A 24,449-nucleotide genomic window follows, 5' to 3' on the forward strand; every position below is an offset into this window, starting at 1 on the left:
AAAAAAAAAAAAAAAAAAAGAAAAAAAAAGAAAACTTATTTCAAATTTTGAAGGCATAGTAAATGTTATATATAAAATAACTTAATGTTCTAACAGAAAAATTATTCAACTTAAAGTACAATTAGATCTCAACTTGAATGACAGAACAAAAAGCCCCCAAAAGGCTAATTTGCATTGCCTGAGTCCAGGAAAAACGTACAGTAAACCAGTCAGAAAAAAGTCAACATTGAAACAGCTTTCCCGTAGGGTTATACTCAGGTCTAAGACTTAACAACAGGTCTTTAGAAACACACTGCTTGAATGAGCAGGCATATAAATGAATGTATTTAACTCAGTTCCCATTATGGAAACCACTTTCTAATTTTTTTTCTAAAAATCACATGATGCTTTAAACTGGAAAACCCCTTAAAATACAAGAAAAAAAAATCTGTTGAGAATAATGTTTATTTAAATCCCTAACCAATATGCCATTAGAAATTTACCTAGGGGGCTGAACAGTAACTGATTAAGTGAACTAGTTAAACACTAACAAAAACATAAGGGGAAAAAGGATAGGAAGAAATCTCATGCACAGACCTTGAAGTACTGCTTTAGTAATATTATAGCTGCATGAGGGCTCACTAATTGGCAACAGCCTAAGGAAATAAATAAGCACTCAAAGAAATGGGGCAGGGCTATTGGTATATATCACAGGACTTGAAAATAGTCCCGTTAAAAAATGTATTTCAGTTTTACAGGGATATATTGTATTTTTGCAAGGCTGGAACCACATGTATAAAAAATTCAACATCATGCCTAGCACACATCAGCAGATATTCATCCTGTGGTCATTTAAACTTTACTTGCATTCAACAGCAAATACTAAGAGCCTATTATATGCCACTTCTTACTTCCATACCTGCACCCTGCTTCCCTTCTTGTACTGGTTCATCCATTCTAGATCTCCCAGTAAGTCACATAAACTCTTTCACATCCCATTTCACCTATTTGTCTGATAGTACATTACAGCAGAAGCCCTGATAATTAATCAACATTTGTAGGAACTTTCTATCTAGCAACTTGTGCCTTCATTTTGCTTCTATTTTGTTTTCCCACTTAACTAAGTCCAGGGTCAAAAAGCAAATGTTGTTGGAGTAGCCCTCCTATCTAAGTCCTGGATAGTATCTATCCAAGACTACATTATGCTTTAGTATACTCTTAGTCGACCCCTGGGACACTTATTCAGGGCAGCTATTCTGTTGGTATGCATCTATATGCCATACCAGTTTGCTAAATACTGAAATACTTCAGTAGCTACAGATAAATAACCACTTTTTTCCTGAGGACTCTCCTCCCCCATCTCACCCTACCCTAGAAACTCCTGAACTTACCCATGATCCAGCAAATGGAATACCAGGAGGCTCCAGGACACTGCCCCAGTGCTATGTCTGACAGCCAATCTGATTGGGCAGTGCCTGCGTTGTTTTGAATCTCATCCCTGCACTCATTTCATTTAGTGATCCACTGCTTTGGTTCCTGTTTATAGCAAGTTAAAACTTGGAAGGTGTCTAACACGCAGGAAGGACAACAAAGAAGAGACTCTATCCCGACTCTGCTGAGAACTAGGCAATAAAAGGGGTGGTGAAGGCTATGGGAAATGGAACTGCAAGAACCCCAACAAATCTATTATATCGAAATGAAGTTTGAGAGTTATGAGAAAAATACAGGAAGGTTGGGCACGGCAGAAAGGCATAGGAAAAGCTGTGGAGACAAGCATGAATTCAGATTCTAACACCTCCTTCTGACTCTTTATTCCCAGTGGATACAGCTCCATCTTCACTGGGTTGTAGATATCTCTTGTAGCCCTCTTATTCCCAGCATCTGCTCAAATCTGGAAGTTCCTGACTCAACTCACTTTCATGGCCAGTGGAACCAGGGTGCTAATTGACAGAGTTATCAAAGTAACCAAAACAGCATGAGGACTTTGGCTTGGTATCTGCAGGCTCCCACTGGACTAAGATGCCACAGAAAGCAATGTAGCAATGAAGTAAAGGGGCTAGATTTGACAAAATTGCTGAGAGGGCTCTCCACAAAAAGTAAACAGTGCCCTACTCCCTTACTTATTCTTCATTCCTTCCTTCTCAATTGTACACATTTATGGGACTGTCAAGAGAATGGGGAATGTCATGGGTAGGGAGACACTGCCCTAAAATGCCTATTACATACCACAGTGTTGGGAAATCCTTTGGGTAGCATGATCCTGCCTAATAACTTCTAATTATTGTTTAGAACTGGAATTCTCCAGTTCTGTCCTAAGTCTACATTGGTTTCTATCAATTTCCAAAAGGAAACTGGGCACACGAGACTAGCAATTATTCTTTAGTGGCGGGGGAGGGGGGGTGGAATTTCAAGAGAGAAAAATACCAATCGTGAAATTCTCCTTGGATTCATAGGAATTGTGTGATGTCATGGACAGAAAAATAAGTTTCAAAAAAGCATATATATATCTCATGTGGGAATTACCCTTAAAGACACAGTTGCACCCGTGCACACCAGTGTATGTGTGTTATTCATTGCAGCACTGTTTGTAGTAGCAAAAACCCAGAAACAATAAAATTATCTACTAATAGGGAAATAGTGCAAGGAAAGAAGTAGACTGGTGTGTAGTGAAATAGAAATGTATTCCAGACATATTATGTGAAAGAAGCAAGTCACGAAATAAGAAGAATATGTCTTTTTTTATTTTTTTAATGTGTGTCTGTATATGTGACTGGATAGAGAAAGAACTGGAAGGATCATACTGAATTCTTTTCGGTGGTTGTCTCTGGAGTGGGAAGAACAGGGGAGACTTTCACATTTTAAAAACCTGTGTATTGTTTGAATCTTTTATAGTGAGATATATTTATGAGTTATATAAGTGATTTTGAAAAGAAAAAATACTAGCAATGCAACTGGAAGAGTAGAGACAGGACACTGCAAGGAGCAGACCTATGTTCTGGAAGGCAGATTACTGGGATACTTGTGGACAAAGCAGGTGATAGTTTCTGGTGAACACCAAGAGGGAAAGCCCTGAGAGGAAGGCGGCTTATTCAGTTTTTAAACAAGAACAAAGTGTGATCAGACCTATTATCCTGCAGTGAGAAGATGTGGATTCCAATCCTAGCTCCATAACTCACTAGTTGTGTCACCTCGGGCAACTGCCTTACTCTCTGTGAGTTTACAGGTTTGCCATCTGTAACATGAAGGGATATTAGCAAGTATAATGTTGAGGTCCCTTCCAAATTCATACTCTATCATTTAAGAGTTGATTTTTTGTTTGGTCACTCATATATTGGATTGAATGACTTCTGAGAGGCCCTTATCTTTAAGGAATTCCAAATGATATTTTGATTGCATAGCTAACTGAGAATGATCTACTGGCAAGATCATAAAATGGTGCTACCAATCATTAGAAAAGAAAGGTAAGACTCAGCTCATCAGCGAGGTACAGGACTATCTAGTATCTCACTGAGACTCAACATTTCTGGCCTATGGTTAACTACACAGAGCTATACCCATATGGCTACAGTATCTCTGGATTACCTGGTAGCCTCAGATCTTAGAAACATATGGCGCATACCCCCTGAGGCATTACAGCAACCCCTTCCTCTACCATGTGTCATAAATTGGAACAAAGTGGAGCCAAAAAATATATTTCCTTCAAGAAGGGACCAAAGTGGTTTTATCAAATGAAAATGGGGAACCTCTGGATTCAGCTCCTGCAAGCAAAGAGCTTAGAAGTTATTACTCTCATCCTTACAACAACAAAAGGTTGGATAAACCAAAAAAAAAATCAATGATCTTCCTTGGACCCATTGGAGAACTGAGGTTGCAGAGGAAACTGCCACCCCAAAATCTGAAGAGACAAGCTTATTCAAAGAGACACAGCTGAGATCTGCTTACCTGGAGTAGAAATGGCTGGAGCTGGTAGAAACACAAATGGCAACTTGAACAAGCTGCTGAAGGCTGAGTGTGGACTAGTGTGAGTACAAAAAACTCCTGGGGACCACAGTCTTAGCGGAGCGCCTACACCAAAGCTCTACCTCCAGGAATCCCACCAAGTTCTCACAGTGAAGATCTAAGAATCCCTCCTGGCTCTGACAAGGGGAGGGAAAGAGGTATCATTGTGAAATTTGCCAGAGATTTCTCCGTAACAAAGGCCTCAGGGGAAAATACTTTGCCTGAGCCTTATCCTGGTTGGGAGAAGGACATTCCTCCCACTCCCACCCCCTCTAGCCTTCTTATCTCACCTAAAGCAGGGGAATATACTCAACAGGGTGCAGGGCTTCAAGTAAACACATTGGGAATGTTGCAGTCAAAGAAGAGAGTAGAGGGCAGGGAGGACAAAAAGCTATACTACTGGAGAAAAATGTATGAAGGTCATAGCCACAAAACACAGTTCCATCAAACAGTGATGTTTAATCAGAGCATTATAAAATTACCACCTCCCCCATACTTCACCACCACTTCAACAGGGCTCAAGTATACTAACAGTGGATCACAGTTGAAAGAGCTGCAAGACACAGACTCTCTAGAGGAATTGTCCTCAGGGAAACTCACAATCAAGACGAGAGACAAAAACAAGGACACTAGAGGAATTTGAAGCCTCTGGTGCCTAGTTACACCAAACATGAAATACAGCCCAAGTCCTAGCCAGTTTGCTGTAAATCCCAACACAATGGAATTGAACTATTAATAGGAGCGAAAAACAGAAAAATAGCTGGAAAATCCTCAAATACCTGAAAATTAAACAACACATTTCCAAATAACCTGTAAGTCAAAAAATTCTCAAGACAAATTTTAAAATATTTTGAAATAAATGAAAATATAACATATGTGAGACATAACATTGAGGGATGCAGCAAAAGCAGTGCTTAGAGGGAAATTCATAGGATTAAATGTATATATTAGAAAAGAAGATCTAAAATCAATAAACTAAGCTTCCATCTTAGGGAACTAGGAGAAGAAGAGAACAATATAAGCCTAAAGCAAACCAAAGACAATAAGAAATTTAGAACAGAAATCAATAAAGTTGAAAAAATAGAGAAAAATCAACAAAAGCAGGTTCTTTGAAAGGATCAACAATTGATAGACTACTATCCAAGCTAACCAAGAAAAAAAAAGAGTGGAGACACAAATTGCCATATCAGAAATGAAGAAGAGGTCATGACTCCTGATCTCTCAGACATTAAAAGGATAATAAAGAAATACTATGAACACAAATTTACTAACAAGTGAAATGGACCAACTACTTGAAAGACACAAACTACCACAACTTACACAGGAGAAACAGAACATCTGAATAGCCCCATATCTATTATTATCATCTTTTTCACGGATTAACTGAATATAATTGACATTTATCAACTTCTTCATCCAACAACAGCAGAATACACAATCTTCTCAAGTGTACACATATTTTCTAAGATAGATCACATCCTGGCCCACAAAACACACTTAAAAAAAATTAAAAGATTAGAAATCATACAAAGTTTGCTCTCTTACCAAACTGGAATTAAACTGGAGATAAATAACAAAGAGAGCTAGAAATCCCAAAATACACAAAGCCTAAACAACCCACTTCTATTTTTTCTCCACCTCTATGAAGGTATAACTGACAAACAGAAACTGTATACATAGTTAAGGTGTACATGTTTTTATATATGTATACATTGTAATTATTAAATCAAACTAAATAACACATTCATTATCTCACATGCTTATTTTTTGTGGTGAGAACATTTAAAATACATTCGCTTAGCAATTTTCAGGCATACAATACCTTATTATTAACTATCATCATTGTGCTGTAAAATAAACCTGCAGAACTTAAATGTATTCACTATTATTATTTTTGAATCAAAAATTAATAACCTTACCAAAAAGAAAGCACCAGGCCCACATGGTTTCACTGGTAAGTTCTACCAAACATTTAAGGATAAAATGATACCAATTTTCCCCAATCTCTTCTAGAAAATAGTAGCAGAGAGAACACTTCATAAGTTACTCTATGAGGCCAACATTAAACTATATGAAAACCAAATAGAAACATTACGAGAAAGGAAAACTACAGATTAATACCTTTCATGAACATAGATGTAAAAATTCTTTTAAAATATTAGAAAATTGAATTCAACATTGCATAATATCAATTAACTCCAACCAAGTGGAATCCCAACCAAGTGGAATTTATTCCAGGTATGCAAAGCTGGAGCAACATTTCAAAAATCAATGTAATCTACCATAACAATAGGTTAAAGAAGAAAAGTCATATATCAATCGACAACAAAAAAGCATTTGACATAATTCATAATTCAACATCCATTCATGATTAACTCTCAGCAGAGTAGGAATAAAGTATAATTTCCTCAACTTAATAAAGAACATCTACCAAAAAAAGCCCTACAGCTAATATAACACTTAATAGTGAGAAACTAGACTCTTTTCCCCTAAAAGCAGGAAGAAGGCAAGGATGTCTTCTCTTACCATTCATTTATTCAACACCTTAGCTAGTAAAGTAAGACAACAAAAGGTAATAAAAATTATACAGGTTAGAAACAGAGAAATAAAACTGTCTTTATTTGCAGATGACATAACTGTCTATGCAGAAAATCCCAAAGAATCCTAAAGAAATCCTGAAGGGGAAAAAACCCAACTTATTAGAACTAATAAAGACAACATAGTTACTTGGGAGGCTGAGGCAGGAGAATGGCATGAACCCGGGAGGTGGAGCTTGTAGTGAGCTGAGATCGCGCCACTGCACTACAGACTGGGCACAGAGTGAGACTCCGTCTCAAAAAAAAAAAAAAAAAAAAAAAAAAAAAAAAAAAAGACAACATAGTAAGACTGCAGGATATAAACTCAATATACAAAAGTCAATTGCTCTCCTTATACCAGTAATGAACTAGAATTGCACATTTTAAAAAGCAATACTATTTACAGTAGCCCCCCCACTCCAAATTAAATACTTAGAGGTCAAAATCTAAGAAAATATACACAAGATCTATATGCAGAAAACTACAAAATACTGATTAAAGAAATTAAAGATCTGAATAAATAGTCTATGTTCATGGGATGTAAAACTCAGTATTATTGAGATTTCAATTCTTCCCAGTTTGATCTATATATTCAACACAATCCCAACAGAAACCCAAGCAAGTCATTTTGCAGCTACAATAAACTGATTCTAAAGCTTCTGTGGAAAAGCAAAACATCTAGAATATCCAACACAATACTGAAGCTGAACAGTTGGAAGACTCACACTACCTCATTTCAAGATTTACCATAAAGCCATAGTAATCAGGACAGCATGGTATTGCCAAAAGATGCACAGATGAAGAGAACAGAATAGAGAGCCCCAAAATAGACCCACACAAATACAGTCAACTGATCTTTAAAGAAGGTGCAAAGGCAAATCAGTGGAGAAAGGACAGTGTTTTTAACAACCAGTGCTGCAATGACTAGGCATAAGTATGTTAAAAAGATAATCTAAACAAAGACTTTCCTCCTTTTATAAAAATTAACACAAAATGTACCATTGACCTAAATGTAAAATGCAAGACTATAAAACTTCTGGAAGACAACACAGGAGAAAATCTACATGATTTTGGATTCAGTGATGACTTTTTATATACAATACAAATAGCATGATCCAGGAAAGAAAAAAATTAATGTTAGACTACATTAAAATTAAAAATTTCGGTTTGCAAAAGCTACTGTAAAGAGAATAAAAAGACAAGCCACGGCCAGGCACAGTGGCTCACACCTGTAATCTCAGCACTTTGGGAGGTTGAGGCGGGCAGGTCACGAGGTCAGGAGATGGAGACCATCCTGGCTAACATGGTGAAACCCCGTCTCTACTAAAATACAAAAAATTAACCAGGCATGGTGGCAGGCACCTGTAGTTCCAGCTACTCGGGAGGCTGAGGCAGGAGAATGGCGTGAACCCAGGAAGCAGAGCTTGCAGTGAGCCGAGCGAGATCGCGCCACTGCACTCCCGCCTGGGCGACAGAGCGAGGCTCCATCTCAAAAAAAAAAAAAAAAAAAGCCAAGAAGACAAGCCACAGACTAGGATAAGACATTTACAAAACATATATCTGATAAAGGACTGGTATCCAAAATACAAATAACTCAAACTCTAAAAAAAAATCCCAAATTAAAAATGGGCAAAAAACCCAAACCTCACCAAAGAAAGATGTACATATGGCAAACAGCATGTGAAAAGATGCTCAACATCATTTGTCATTAGAGAAACGCAAATTAAAGCAATGAGATACTACTACATACCTATTAGAATGGCTAAAATCCAAAACACTGACAATACCAAGGATTCAAACTAACAGGAACTCTCATTCATAGCTGGTAGGAATGCAAAACGGTATAGCCACTTTGGCATTTTGGCAGACAGTTTGGTGGCACTTTTTTTTATGAAACAAAACAAAACAAAACATAGTCTTACCATATGATCCAACAATCGCACCCCTAAATACTTACTTACTTGATTTGAAAATTTATATCCACATAAAAACCTGCACACAGATGTTTGCAGCAACTTCATTCATAATTGCCCCCAACAGTAAGCAACCAAGATGTCCTTCAGTAGGTGAATGGATAAACAAACAGTAGTATATACAGACAATGGAATACTATTCAGCAATAAGAAGGAATGAGCAATAAATCCACACAAAGACATGGATGAATCTTAAATGCATATTGGTAAGTGAAAGAAGCTAGTCCAAAAAGGTTATATTCTGTATGATTCATTTTACATGATATTATGGGAAAGGCAAATTTATGGAGACAATAAACAGGTCAGTGGTTGCCACGGACTCAGGGGACTTGTTCAGGCAGTGAAACTATTCTACATGATACTGTAATAATGGATACACTATATATTTATCAAAACTTATAGAACTTCACAGTAGAAAGAATGAACCTAATGTATGCAAATTAAAAAAAATCATTTAGAAGATTGAAGATCCCAGGATAGAATGCAGCATGTGAGAAAAGAATTTAATTGCATCACAAATTTATAAAACAGCCTCAATGAAAGGGATAAAGGGGAAAAATGTAGACCCAGGTAACTGTGAAAATGAATAAAATTTGTAACACTAAAGCAAAAGGAATGATGCATAAACACTGCACTCTTGATAAAGTTGTTTCTTATGGAGGGTATGGGTTAACAATTCTGAAACCACTACACATGTACAGTCATGCATTACTTAATGATGGGGATACATTCTGAGAAATGTGTTGTTAGGTAATTTCATCATCGTGCAAACATCATAGAGTGTACTTACATAAACCTAGATGGTCTAGCCTACTACACACCTAGACTGTATGGTATAGCCTATTGCTCCTAGGCTACAAACCTGTATAGCATGTTACTGTACTGAATACTGTAGTCAACTGTAACATAATGGTAAGTATGTGTCTAAACATAGAAAAAGTACAGTAAAAATTTGGTACTATTTATAGCACAAACTATTAAAATGTGGTATCATATATGCAGACTGTAGTTGACCAAAATGTCATTATGCAGCATATGACTATATACCAGAAGTAAACAGTTAAGTAACAGATGGTGAGTGGTAGGAACCAGGTTTCTCACTGTTCGGAGGTTATAGACAAGCAAAGGGAGGAGGCTAGAGTGATCCATGTGGTAATAGATTAGAATTAGAGACATGAGTATGATCTCATGTTTGGTTTACTGTAGATACAGGTGGTTACATATATATATATATTCATAGATATGTGTGTATGTGTGTATATATGTATGGGTCAGTATACACATATTTCCTTACTGCATTGGCTAACAGGGCCTAGAAGCAACAAATGCCATCAGCAGAAAGGAGCATACCTAGTATCCATATCATGGTTTCTAATACCATTCTCCAATAAAAGGAACCAGGGTTCCTTGGAGAAATGGCTGATTCTAGCACTGGGGGAGGAAATACGTAATATGAGCCTAGAGCATGCTGTAATGCCAAAAAATAAGGATATGCTCAAAAAAGACCCCACAATGATAGGAGTTTGTCACAATGATAGGAGTTTGTCAAAGGGAAATGGAGCCAATTGAAAGAGTTCCCCATAGCCAAAGTTGGAACAATTTGAGCAACAAAACTTAGTAATGGATTATAACTCAAAGTATAAGATAAATAAGTCCATACTGATATAAATGATTTAATAGATAAATAAATGGGAGAGAAAAGACAAATCTCCCATGTAAAACAATTCCAAATAATTTCTGTAGATATTTCACCCTCATGGAGGTGAAACCTAACTTCCTAGTCCTATGTGTGATCTAAACCAGGGGGTCCCCAACCCCGGGGCCATGGACTGATACCAGTCTGTGGCCTGTAAGGAACCAGTCCGTGTAGCAGGAGGTGAGCAGAGGGTGAGCAAGCATTACTGTCTGAGCTCCACCTCCTGTCAGATCAGTGGCGGCATTACATTCTCAGAGGAGCACAAACCCTATTTGTGAACTGTGCATGCGAGGGATCTAGGTTGCGCACTCCTTATGAGAATCTAACTAATGCCTGATGATCTGAGGTGGAACAGTTTCATCTCAAAATCACCCTCACCCCCCACCACCGGTTTCGTTGAAAATGAAGTTGTCTTCCATGAAACTGGTCCCTGTCCCTGGTGACAAAAATGTTGGGGACCGCTGGTCTACACAGTGACTTCCTTCCAAAGAGTACAGTACGGAAAGAGGAAAAAATAGCTTTACAGTGGATAAACCTGGCAAACATTACACCTCAGCCAGGTGATCAAGGTCAACATCAACAGTGATAAGTCATATTGATGGTATGTGCTCCTTAATAAGACATAATGAGAAAGACACTTCACCTCTGTGGTCTTCCTCTCCAAAATTCTATTGTAATCATGAGAAAAACATCAGATAAATCCCAGTTGAGAGACATTCTACAAAATACCTGACCAGTACTCTTCAAAACTGTTAAGGTCATCAAAAACAAGGAAAGTCTGAGAAACTGTCACAGCCAAGAGGAACCCTTAGCTCCTTAGAGACATGATGAATATGTAATATAGTATCCTGGATGAGACATTTAGGTAAAAACTAAGTAAATCTGAAGAAATTATGTACTTTAGCTAATAAAAAAAAAGTAAGCAGGGGAAAAATTAGAGGATATCAATTCTAAAATTTGGCCGTTTTCCTAATTAAGTAACCTAAATGAACCCTTTAAAGCCTGTGGACATCATCATAGGTTTCATTTTAAAGATTCAGCATATTAAACTGATGTGGTTTATAGCCCTGCAGAGCTTTCCATATGGGCCACTTTTTTTTAAGTTCAAAAGGCAGCATTAATGTTTGCCACTCTTCCAGGCTAAGTGTTTAGGGAAGTTCAAGTGTTATTAAGAATGATAAATTTCAAAATACCTTTTCTTTTCGTTCCCACACAATCCACACAGTTGCTCTAGTCAGACAGCTTGAGGGAAGCCTAACTGAAGTGATGATAGTAGATTTCTCCATGAGTTGGAACCCAAGATATTTTACTTTGTTTTCAGTTTCTCTCTGGAGGAAAACTATGACATATTTTTGTAGTGTGGCAAAACAGATAGAAATGTTTCGCAATTTACTTCGTAAATTTCAAGTACCCTCGGGTTTTTTATTCTATCATATTTCAGTATTAAGATTTTTTTTCCTCTCCTGGATTTTGGTAGGTTATGTTGAAATTCAGCAGGCGGTATGGGGAACCCAATAATATGCTTAGGCTTTGAAGTCATCCCTGACTCTTTTCTATTTTATTTCCCATATCTAATTGGTCCTATCAGTTCCCCCTCTGAAATTTGTCCAGAACTTATTTCTTCCTCTACATTCCTGCTGTCTTCATTCAGGCCTTTTGATCTTTTGCCTAGATTATAAAAAAACAAGTTTCACTCACTGGTCTTCCCGTCTCCAACCTACACTACTCAAGCCACCCTCCACACTGCCAAAAATTCTCTAAAACTCAAATGTGATCATATCATTCCTCTGCTTTTAAGTCATTTGATTGTGCTTTGGTTACAAATGAGGTCAAAAAGTGTACACAATCTGGACCCCACCTAGATTTCTAACTAGATTTCCTCCTACCCTAGCCCCTGCAGTCTTCCTTCTTGCTCCAACTGCCACCATCCTTCCCACCCCAGGGGCCTTAGACCTCAAATATGCAGACTCTGTTTCTTGAACATAAAAGGCTCTCTCATGCTGCTGGACCTTTACCTGTGTTACTCTCCTTGCCAGGAATGTCTCCTCATTCAACAGTTAGGGAGTAGCAAGGCACACTAGGTAGAAAGACAGGGAGGTGAGGAAAAAAAGGGAATCGAAGAGCATTACTAAAACAGCACAGTGCTAGGCTCATATCTGGGTGTTCCATAAGTATCAAATGAATAAGTGAATGAATGAATGAATGCACTGCTGACCATAGGTGCAGGCTGCAGAGGCAGGGAAGTGAGAACAGATGGACTGTGAGAACAGTCCTCCGTGTTTTTCTGTTACTCAAACTCTTTTTCTATTCCCTCCACCTTCTTTCAGATCTCCATGTTTATGTTTCTTCTAATTTACAGACTACTATAACACTACCTCAGATGCATTTAACCATGTATGCATAATTTATTTATTCATTCCTCATAAATCAAGCCCTCTAGCCATCTGGAAAACAAGAACCACTTTTATTGCCTTTCAAGCCCCTTCTCGCTAATCTTTTTAGTGCGTGCTATTGTGCCTGGTACAAAATGTAGTATTTTATGCAGTTTCTCCTCTGAATATCAAGGACATTGTGACCTTTTTGTTGTTGTTTTCTTTATTAGGAAATCCCATGTGAAAACATTAAATAAAGTAAGAGCAATTAGAAAGCAAAGCAAGAAAGTTATATCACTACAGAGTGGGCTATAAGTGGGCTGCTTTTCATGTGTGTTTCATGAAAAGTAGCCTCATTATTTTACGGTTAGACCTTGTAAACTAGAAGCAGTAGTTCTCCTGTAAAGGCTAATGAAAAGTGATGAAGGACTATTCACGTGAAAACACATTCTATAGTCATAGGTAATGTCAAAATCTCATTCTGCTTCAGTTTTCTAGTCTATGAAATGAGAATAATACATAGTCACTTGCCGCAATCATCTACTGAGAGCAACATGAACACACAAAGTACTTTGCAGTTATAGATGATGGATACCATTTTCTATTAGAAGTAACAATGATTAGCCACTCTGGTTTAACCAGAAGGCTTTAAGTAGAGGTAGCCAATGTAAGTTCATGAATCCCCCTAACTGACCACTTCACTAAAGTCGGTGATTGGTATAACTGACTCAGGATGGTTATGACTACACATAAGCGGAAGCAATATGCTAACACAGTTCTCTTTTGTAGAAGTAGGCAGATGACTACCAAATACTATACCATCAGTACCTTTCCTTTATGAACTTTAAATTCAGGGGCCCTCTCCTACTGTCACTTTCCTGACATATCTTCCCCAAGGCAAATTCCTTGTTATTCTTTTTAACCTGTGGCTTTTATACTGGTATGTTCACCCCAAATTAGTCACCTCCTCAGAGAAACCTTCCCTGACCTTCCTAACTAAAGTGTCATTCCCCAGTTATAATCTATTGTTATTCAGTTTATTTCCATCCTAGTACTCATCATGATGGGTAATTAACTAAGTAATCTTTTTACTCGTTTACTGCCCTCCCCACCTAGATCTAAGTTCTAGGTCAATATTTGTCTTAATCCCACCACTGTATCCCCAGTGCCTAGAATAGTGCCTGGTTCACAGCAGGTGCTCTAAAACTATTTGTTGAATGAATTGATGAAGGAGTTTCATCCTTACAGTGACAATAAGGTTAATTCAAACTTATTAGCATGACATTCAAGGCCCTGACTGTAAGATTCTCTGAGCTGGCCGCACTATGGTCAAGCCATTGTGACATTCCCCCACCCTTGTGATAACATACTTTGTGATATTCCCCATCCTTGTGAATGTACTTCGTAACATCCTCCCCACCCTTGAGAATGTACTTTGTAACATCCATCCCCTGCCCGCAAAAAAATTGCTCCTGACTCCACTGCCTATCCGAAACCTGTAAGAACCAATGATAATCCCACCACCCTTCACTGACTCCTTTCTCAGACTCAGTCCACTTGCACCCAAGTGAATAAACAGCCTTGTTGCTCACACTAAGCCTGCTCAAGTGGTCTCTTATACGGATGCGCGTAACACCAACTAAGCTATCCGGACTTATATTCTGCCTTTTTATACCTCCATAGATTCTGCCTGTTGATATCTCTGTAAAAACATACTTTCTGCCTGAAGCATTCTTCCTACCAAATAACTAATCTTTCAAGACCTCACTCCAAAACACCTTCTCTATGAAATCTCCAGTCCTTCGCAGACACATCCACACATGAAATGCTTATTCTGCTAAATTCCTATAAGAGCTATAGAACTTATAATACAGGGTTTTAGCAATAATAATAAAATAATGATACTGAACATGTTATTGAGTACTTAACTCTATGCCAGGTATAGTTATAAGCACTATATATGTATTGTCTCATTTAATCCTGAAAATAACTCTAAGGGGTAGGAACTATCATAAGTATTTATGTGGCTATTTAGCTAGCTATAATCAACTTCATGAAGGCAGGGATGGTATCTTCAAGCCTTGCTAATTCCCAGAGCTCAGCAAAGTGTCTACAATGTCATATGTACTTAATATGAGCTTGCTAAATAATGAATTTGACAGCAGTTCCTTGTTCTCTGTCTACTTTGACAATGGTAACCCCAGTTAAAGAACCAGACAGAGTTTTAAAGTAACTATACAAATGTAATCTTAAAGTGATACTGTCCTTTCTAAGTACAATAAGGAATTCAGAAGTCATAAAGGAAAGGGGCAATATACATGGCTATATAAACATTTTAAATATCTGTAAGTTTAAAAAAACAAAGTTAAAAGAGACAAACTAGAAGTGGATAAAATATATTAAACTGACATCAGACCAAAGAGTAATAATAGTATATGAAGGACTCTGATAAAGAAATAAGAATAATCAGCCCATTAGAAAAATAGGAACATCACATGAACAGGAAACTTCCAGAGAAAGAAATCGAAATGGTGTGTAAACATATAAAAATATGCTCAACCTCATTAAGTAAAAAAATGAAAATTAAAATCCTGAGATCTATTTATCCTATCATATTGTAAAGATAAAAAAGAATGGTAATGTCAGCACTGGTAACTTTGTGGGGAAATAGGCACTTTCATACACTCATGTGACAAAAATGCTCTCATATGCTTAGAAGAGATGGATACAAGGTTGTTCGTTGCAGCATTGTTTGTAACAGCAAAAGATCAGAAACAACTGAAATGTGCATCAACAGAAGCTTGGTTAAATAAACCATGGCACAAACATACCATGAAACTGTATGCAGCCATTGAAAAGAATATGTAACTAGGTAACCAGATAACCAAGGAGGGGGATTTTAATTTTACAAATGTATTCCAGTTAATAAAAAATCCAGTTATAGAAAGAGGAAAGGATTTCAACATACACTTCATCAGACAGTATATAAGGTGGGCAGATATGCACATGAAATGCTATTCAACATCATTAGCCATTAAGGAAATTAAATTGACACAATGATGAGATAACACTACCTACGTATTATAATAGGATGGCCAAAATACCAAGTGCTGTTAAGGATGCAGAGCAAGTAGGACTCTCATACATAGCTAGTTCAGATGCAAAATGGTACAGGCACTCTGGAAAATGGTTTGTCAGTTTCTTATAAAGTTAAACATATTTACTATATGACTAAGTGATCCTACTCCTGGGTATACTACTGAGCAAGAAAAAGAAATGAACAACTTAGATGAATCTCCAAGGCACTAATCTGAGTGAAAGCAGTCTCAAGAAGTGACATACTATGTGATTCCATGTATATGACATCATTGAAAAGAAAAAAAACTATAAGGACAGAGAAAAGATCACTGGTACCAGGGGTTAGGGAGGAAGGAGGTCTGACTGCAAAGGAGTGGCAAGAGGGAATTCTCTAGGGAGCTGAATTGTTCTGTATCCTGTCAGTGGTGGTAGTTACAATAATCTAGCCATGTGTTAAAAACTCACAGGACTATGTGCCAGAAAATAAATGAATTTTATTGTACATAAATTTTAAAAAATTAAGATAAATTTATCATCACCAGTAATGATACCTCCTACTTCTCGGTCTAAGGGAGGAACATCATCTCTCATGGAGAAATCCATAGCGGTCGCTGGAATGTCCATCAGGTCTTCATCACTGGAGCTGTTCTGGAAGCTACTAAAACTCCCCTGCTGAAAGCCTCTGTTATCCATGGCACCTGTGCAGAAAGAAAAATAGGAGGCTTATAACAATTATCTTCAAGTTCCTTACATGTAATGTTTGCCATCTGAACCATTTTGAAGTATACAATTCAGTAGTATTGAGTACACTTACAATGTGCAACCATCACCACTATCCATTTCCAGAACTATTTCATCATCCCAAACAGAAACTCTGTACCCAACAAATAGTAACTCCCCATCCCCCAGGCCCTGGTAACCTCTATTATACTTCTTGTCTCTATAGATTTGCTAATTCTGGATATTTCATATAAATGAAATCACACAATATGTGACACTTTGTGTCGGGTTTCTTTCACTTAGCATAATATTTTCAATATCCATCCATGTTACAGCATGTATCAGCACTTCATTAATTTTTATGGCTGAATATTATTTCACTGTATGGATAGACCACATTTTATCTATTCATCAGTTGATGGACATCTGGGTAATCTTCACCTTTCACCTTTTGGGTTGGGACTTAGTCTTATGTCTTCTTTCATGCTATATAAACTAAATATATTCAGTTATCCTCTAGATATAATGTACCTCTAGCATTACCATGTAGTTGATGGCAATATTTGAGAATCATTCAAATGAGTATAAAACCAAATGAGGGCACATGTACAAATGTAACGGTAGTTCACAAGTAATCAACTGAAATAAAAACTAGACATCAGTATTGAGAAACGTGCCGGCCATTTGGGAATGGGAAAAAAAAACATTATCTTATTCCTCTGACTCTCCCAGATGTCTTAATACAGTGTACATGCACAGAAATACTAGATGACTGACATGGGGAAAAGAAACATAGTGTGCCATTCAATGCTGTTCTTAAGAATTCAATATTAAAGATGAAAAATGTTCTTCATCCCAAGTGTAATTTTTTCAGATTATAAATTTTACTTAAAAATATTAGTATACTGATTTATTTAGTTTTTAAAAGCATTATGGCCAACTTTACGTAGGTCCACCCTCCCTATTTTTTAAAGGAAATCTTAGTCAAAAATCATAGCCAGCAAAGTTCTATTACACAAATATTATTTGTTTTAAACTTTCCAACTCTTTTAAGAAACTTCTTGTCCTAGGTTGTCAGAACTAAGTGTGATAAATGTGGTAAAAAACCAAATAGGATAAATTAAGTAAGAGGCCTAAAAAGTAGGCCTTAAATATTCAGCAAAAAGGAGAAAGAACCAACATTTACCAGGTACTTGTCAATTTCTAGGCACTGGGCTATGTGGTTAAAATGAATTATTTCCTTTAATGTTTCCTACATTCCTATGCTATGGCATTATCACTCCTAGTGCAGAAAAAGAAACTGAAAGCTGCAAAAGGCTAACTTGCCCAGTTAGTGTTGTTGTTTTTTTAAAGTTAAGGTCCAAATCATGTGTTCAATTTCACAATACCTCATTTGTGATAAAGAGACCAGCTTGACTGAAGTGTGAGTGACATTTATGAACACCTACTATGTATGAATCATCGTGGGATAGTGGGTCAGATACAAAAGTGATGCTGGATAGGCCAGATGAGATGAAGACTGAGAGGCAAAGACTTGGGAGTTAACAACATCAAGGTGATGATTAAAACCAAGAAAACAGATACCCCAAGGGAAATTTCCTGTATAAATGTTTGAGGTGATAGATATGCTAATTACTTTGATTTGATCATTACACAAAGTATACATGTATTGAAACATCACACTGTACCCCATAAATATGTACAATTACATATCAATTTAAAATAAAATTAAAAAAGAAATGCAATCTCAATGTTCTTCTTTAGCATGCGCAAGTAACTTGAAATCTGTGCAAATGTGAACTAAATAATAGGTTATACTGGAACACTACCATGCATACATGATGATATATGGTCAGGTAGGGAAGGATACAAAGTTACCCCAACGTACTAATAATGTACAAAATTATTGACCATAAAACCATTTCCTCAGCTACAAAAGCTAACCTTGATGTGTGGATCAAATGGGTGCTGGGATACTAAGAAGCCATGTTTTATAGTCTCAGCCAAGCTCCCTTGCTGCTCACCAATCCAAACTTGCTGGACTTTTCTGCCCTTCATTATCCTGCTTTCTTCAATCCCTTTCTCCTGAGAGGACTCTCTCAGTAAAGGACTCACACCAAATCCTGTCTCTGCTTCTGCTTCTAGGGAACCAGGCCTAATACAGGATTGTTAGCAGGTTTTTCCTATTGCCAACAACACACGAGAAATTGATTCCGTCTGTCTTCTCGCCTGTCATTCAGGAAGAAGTGCCTTTACTTTTTATTTAAGAAAAAAAAATCAGCCGGATGCGGTGGCTCACACCTGTAATCCCAGCACTTTGGGAGGCCGAGGTGGGCGGATCACCTGAGGTCAGGAGTTCGAGACCAGCTTGACTAACATGGTGAAACTCTGCCTCTACTAAAAATACAAAAATTAGCCAGGCGTGGTGGTGTGTGCCTGTAATCCCAGCTACTCATGAGGCTGAGGCAGGAGAATCACTTGAAGCCAGGAGGCGGAGGCTGCAGTGAGCCGAGACTGTGCCACTGCACTGCAGCCTGGGTGACAGAGTGAGATTCCGTCTCAAAAAAGAAAAAGAAAAAACGCCAGGTGCGGTGGCTCACGCCTGTAATCCCAACACTTTGGGAGGCCAAGGCGGGTGGATCACGAGGTCAGGAGATCGGGACCATCCTGGCTAACACAGTGAAACCCCATCTCTACTAAAAATACAAAAAATTAGCTGGGCGTGGTGGCGGGCGCCTGTAGTGCCAGCTACCCGGGAGGCTGAGGCAGGAGAATGGTGTGAACCTGGGACGCGGAGCTTGCAGTGAGTGGAGATGGCACCACTGCACTCCAGCCTGGGCGACAGAGTGAGACTCTATCAGAAAAGAAAAAGAAAAAGAAAAGAAAGAAAAGAGAAGAAAAGAAAAGAAGAGAAAATTTCATTCTGTGTTGATGTTGGTCAGATGAAGAGTGCATCCAAAGCATCTTTACTTGGGCCTTTGGGCACATGTTGGCTCATATAAGTTTATTTTCTTTTTTAATGATGAAACTATTTTGTCTGCCTTACAAATAACTGTACCTTATAGTGAATATTGCAACACACAACATGTATAAGATCAGCAAACATTGTTGGGTAATATTTAAACAACATTTGGATCTCCTAAGCAAGGTTAAACAACACCACACAGAATCACATAACAAAACTGCCAATATAAGGGCCTGTTTCACTTCTGAAGCTTGTTATTTCTTGGAACACCACTCATAGGATCTATATAAAGTATACTATGCATATAGACATATTACTATTTATCTTTTGTGTGTGTGTGTTTGTTTTTTTTTTTTTTTTTTTGGTTTGTTTTTGAGACAGGATCTTGCTCTGTCACCCAGGCTGGAGTGTGGTGGTGCCACTACTGCTCACTGCAGCTTTGGCCTCCCAGGCTCAAGCAATCCTGCCACCTCAGCGTCCCAAGTAGCTAGGACTACAGGTGTGTGTCACTGTGCCCAGTTAATTTTTTGTTTTGTTTTGTTTGTTTTTGCAGAGATAGGGTCTCACTATTTTGGCCAGGCTGGTCTTGAACTCCTGGACTCAAGCAATCCTCCCACCTCAGCCTCCCAAAGTGTAGGGATTACAGGCGTAAGCCACTGCACCCTACCTACTATTTATCTCATTGAAAGAATGACTCACTGTTAGCAGCAGACAGGACCATGGACATAAACATACAACATGTAACAGCTATAACTAAGGGTAACTAATTAAATCATGACTTTCTTTTTTATAAGCCCCTGGACCTCTTCCTGGAAATGTTGACCTCAACCTTTGACTCTATGCATCAATATTTACTGTTCTTGCTTTGAACGTAACATCAGCAGCTTCCTTCAAACCAGTAACATTTCTATGTTGATTGCTAATTTGCTCCCACTTTCCCAATTTCTCAACTGATTTTTGGGGAGAATCAAAATTTGGAAAAACATAAACTTCCTGAAAAGTGCTGGAAGGAATACCCATATGTAATTGCTACTTGGAACAGATCCTGTTCCACGATTATGAGGTCCATGATCCTGACACTCTTGAAGATTACAGGCCAATTATTTTGCAGACAATATCTCAATTTTGGTTTGTTTGATGTTTCCTCATGAACAGACTCAGGTTATATACATCTTTGGCAATATATCAGAGAAGTGACATTGTGTTCTTCTGTTTGCATCCTGTTAGAGGGCACATACTTTTTATTTGCCCCACTAATGATGATACTTACTTGATCACTTGATAAAAGTGATATCTTCCAGGTCTTTACATTGTTAATATATTATTTGTCTCTTTGTAATAGTGATTATTTTATGATGAGGTACTTTGACACTAAGTGTTTACATTTCTTATAAAACATTTTCATTCGATCATTTATTTATATATACATAAATCCTAATTTTTTCAATGGGTTATAATCTATTGCTATTGTTTTCATACTCAAATTTTCCAAACTTGTCCAGTGGGAACCTTTTCAAACTGGCTTCTATGTTCTTTTGACATATCCCCATCATGCTTTGAGAATTTCCTTAATTTGTCACAAAAGACATTCCAGACTCATCTTGTATTTTCACGCTCCATCTCCAAAATCAGCCATTTCTTCCAGAAACTCTGAGTCCTTTTAGTTGGGGGTGGTATTTAAAAGACATGATCTGGATGCTCATTGTTATTCAGGGTTGCTGCTCCCCACTGGACATAGGTAGGGAACACACACACACTTTCACATATATTTTCACATCCACCTATATATATTGACAACATATGTTTTACATATATGAATATTTACACATATGAAAAATTTAAGTTTTCACTTATATCTCTGATTCCAATCCAACATAACAAGGCTCAATCTAGTCTTTTCTCTTCCTGTATCTGTACCTTCCCCTTCATTAACAATGAGAAATCTTTTAATTTTTTTACTTTCTTGAACAACTCCCCTGTATATAACCAGTCTCCTATCTTTTCCTCAACTCTTCTCTGCACAGATGCTCTCCTCATACCTGTCAGGTTGACTCACACAACTGAACTACTACTCCATGTAGATTCCTTCTTTACCCTGCTCAGCCTCTGACACCCACAGCAAGCCACATATCCATGTGGAAATCCAGATGTCATCTTCAATGTGTTTAAGTTCTAGTATTCAAGTCAACCATCTGAGTGGGTGCCCTTCTCATATCACTTAGGCTCTGACTCCCTAAGCAAGGCCACCTACATGCACAGATGTCCTCTTTAAACAAACAAAATAAATACAAAGAAAAAAGAAAACAAATAGCCCCTCCACTTTGTTCTGGATCTTAGCTCCTACGTAACTCAAATAACAGATATTTCCCAGATTCAATCCAATTTATTAAGGAAACTTACTATTTCTAGCTCTCATTTCTCCCTCAAGCTACAGTCCTGAATTACCAAGAACTCCATTAGACACTTTTATTGCTACTTTAAACTTAAGAGCAGGACAAGGGAAAAAACAGTGAAAATAATATTAACCTAAACACAAATAATAAAATCCAAACAAGACAAATCAACGTTCCTTTATAAATGTAGGCAGCATCAGAGTCAATATTTATGGTTAATGTTTGTCTAACTCTGAGATTTACATTTGACAAACCTACAAAAAGCACTCAACCTCACAAGTAGGCACTCAAGGTTTCTAGAAATCTTAGCTAAAAACAAGAACCATTTTAGCTGATGAGAAGAACTGAGGCTAAGAGAGTAGCACAACTGAATAAGTTTTCTTTTAGTGTAAATTTATTAAATGCCCATGAGTCCCATATGGTGACTAGCACAGAAAGAAAAAGCAAGAAAATTTGCAAAGTAATGCAGAATTCCCTTCCCTCTCTCCCCGGGCTGGTTATGTTTCACTCAGGAAGTGATTTAAAATACATGGTTCCAGCAACTCTACATTAGCCAAACAAATCATAGGAAGTAAAGGTACAGGGAGTCCAAAAATAACTTATCTCTGGCTTTGGAATGTGTCCTGTAGCCATAGTTTCAGATGGGCGTACCTATTGTTCTGGGAATTCATTGAAACAAAATAATGACACTATAAGATGAAGACCCAACAAAGGAGAAGCTGGAAAACTTTTTAGTTTCCTCATAGGCACCTTATGAACTTCTTCCTGTAACCCACTGACAGAACAATCCAGCTAAATTGAAATCCTGCCTCATTTCAAACATTTCCTGCAGCAGCAATCTGGTTCACTGTTTGGGTTATAAAGTGTCCCTTTAATAAATGTATAGAAAGAAAGGGTCAACAAAAGAAAATTAGAAGAAGCAAGTAAATCAAACAAAACATATGTTATGAACACAATCAGTAAAAGTGAAAGTGGTATTTGCCCACAGTGCAAGTGATATTGCCCATTTTGACACAGTCTTTAGAATGTTCAAGAGAAAAAATTAAAGCTGCAGAGTAATGAGAAACCAATTCAATGTTCCTTAGAGTTGAGATTTGAATCCATATCTAGTTGAACTCCAAGCCCAGTGCTCTTTCCATAACACATTGGGGCTGCACTATGATATGTCAGTCCAGAGAATGGCACATCTGGAAGAAATTAAACTTCTAGATGGCCACAAGCCTGAGGTCAGCCAGAATTTGGGGTAGGCCAGGAACAAATGTAATGGGATTTGATTTATTTTCCCAACTAGAGGATTACAGATAGGATTTGTAATGCAATTGAGAGCGAAGGAGGAGAGTAAACAGGAGAAACTGTTGTTTGGCTGATATTTGTGTTACAAAGCTTGCATACCCTTTGTCAGTTTCTTGCTTAAAATTATAAGCTGGTTCCCCATGCCTATAGAGTTAGGTTTAAACTTCTTTGCATGGCATTCAGGGCCCTATCAAATCTGGATCCCATCTACACCAACAGACTTATCTCCTGCCACAAATTTGTTATATCCTACCTAGGCCATGTACTTTCAGGCCTCCATGCCTGTGCTCAGGCAAGCTGCCCTATGTGGAATCCCACCCACCCCCACCTCCATTCTTTTTCAGCATGGTGAAACCCCATTCAACATACCTAGGGCCAGCTCAAATAGGCTTTCCTCTTAACATTCCCTTTGTTCACATATCTACGTTGACAGCATAATCTCTTCTACTTGAGTCTTGTGACTACACCATGTCCTTCTCACTTCCATTGTTCTAGCAACTCCAGTGTTGTCTCAGAGTAGGTGTTCAATAAATGCTTACTGAGGAGTATTCCAGTGGGGGAGGAAGGGTTAACAGGTAATCAACATATTTATATGGCTGACACCCAATAAATCTTTACCTTGCCCTATGAGGGAAGGGAATTAGGGATATAAAAAGAGTTTATTACTTCATCATTACTCTCAAGGAATTTATGATCTAGTTGGGAAGAAAACCTTCACACCATGCAATTACACAGCAGCTAGGTGTTAAATTGTTACAACTGGCATTCAGAAAATGGAATGGGAGATTGTAAGCTAGAGACTTCGGGGAGAAAAGAGGGTATTCCAGGCCCAGGAAACAAAATGGTCAAAGACTTGAAGATAAGAATGAAGGTGGCATTCATGCTTGGCTAGAAGACAAGGAAGGTGTCTATGAACAAATGGATAGAGACAGGTCATGAAGGACCTGGGAAGTCAATGGAGTCACTGAGGTTTTTGAGGAGTAACATGACAAAAACATCATTTTAGGAGGTAAGTGTGACAGCAGTAGTCTGGAAGAGAAGAGGAGGAGAGGGCTGGTAAGGCAGTTTGTCATTTCCAATTTCAATGTAGGTGATTTAGGTTGGAGGAGAAAGAAGGAAAAGGGAAGGAAGAGTACACATTCCCAATAATTGTACTAAGATCAAGGCAAGAGCCCTTGGTGGGGATGGACGGGATTGTGCTAGCTTGTGGTATGGCTTACTGGCATCCTGTTTTACTAGTGACATTGACATGTGTTGGTTCAAATAAATTAATACCATCTCAACTAACCCATTTGGCAAAAACAAATGTATAAAACAGCAGGTGGGCTGACACACATGACCCCACAAGTGAAAATATAAAGCATGGCACATATTTCAATGCTAGCAAGCACAGAGAAGCAATAAA

General features: G+C 37.9%; 1 protein-coding gene across 2 annotated transcripts in view; it reads right to left on the bottom strand.

The window, feature by feature from the left end:
• CLCN5 (chloride voltage-gated channel 5) overlaps positions 1 to 24,449 on the bottom strand; it is a 162,671-nt gene that overhangs the window by 35,469 nt on the left and 102,753 nt on the right. For both annotated transcript variants that reach the window (XM_025372928.1, XM_025372929.1), the window contains exon 4: positions 16,225 to 16,371. In XM_025372928.1, coding sequence (XP_025228713.1) covers positions 16,225 to 16,371 — 147 coding nt within the window. The remainder of the gene's footprint in view (positions 1 to 16,224; positions 16,372 to 24,449) is intronic.

Source organism: Theropithecus gelada, chromosome X (genome assembly GCF_003255815.1).
Source record: "Theropithecus gelada isolate Dixy chromosome X, Tgel_1.0, whole genome shotgun sequence".
Lineage (NCBI taxonomy): Eukaryota > Metazoa > Chordata > Mammalia > Primates > Cercopithecidae > Theropithecus > Theropithecus gelada.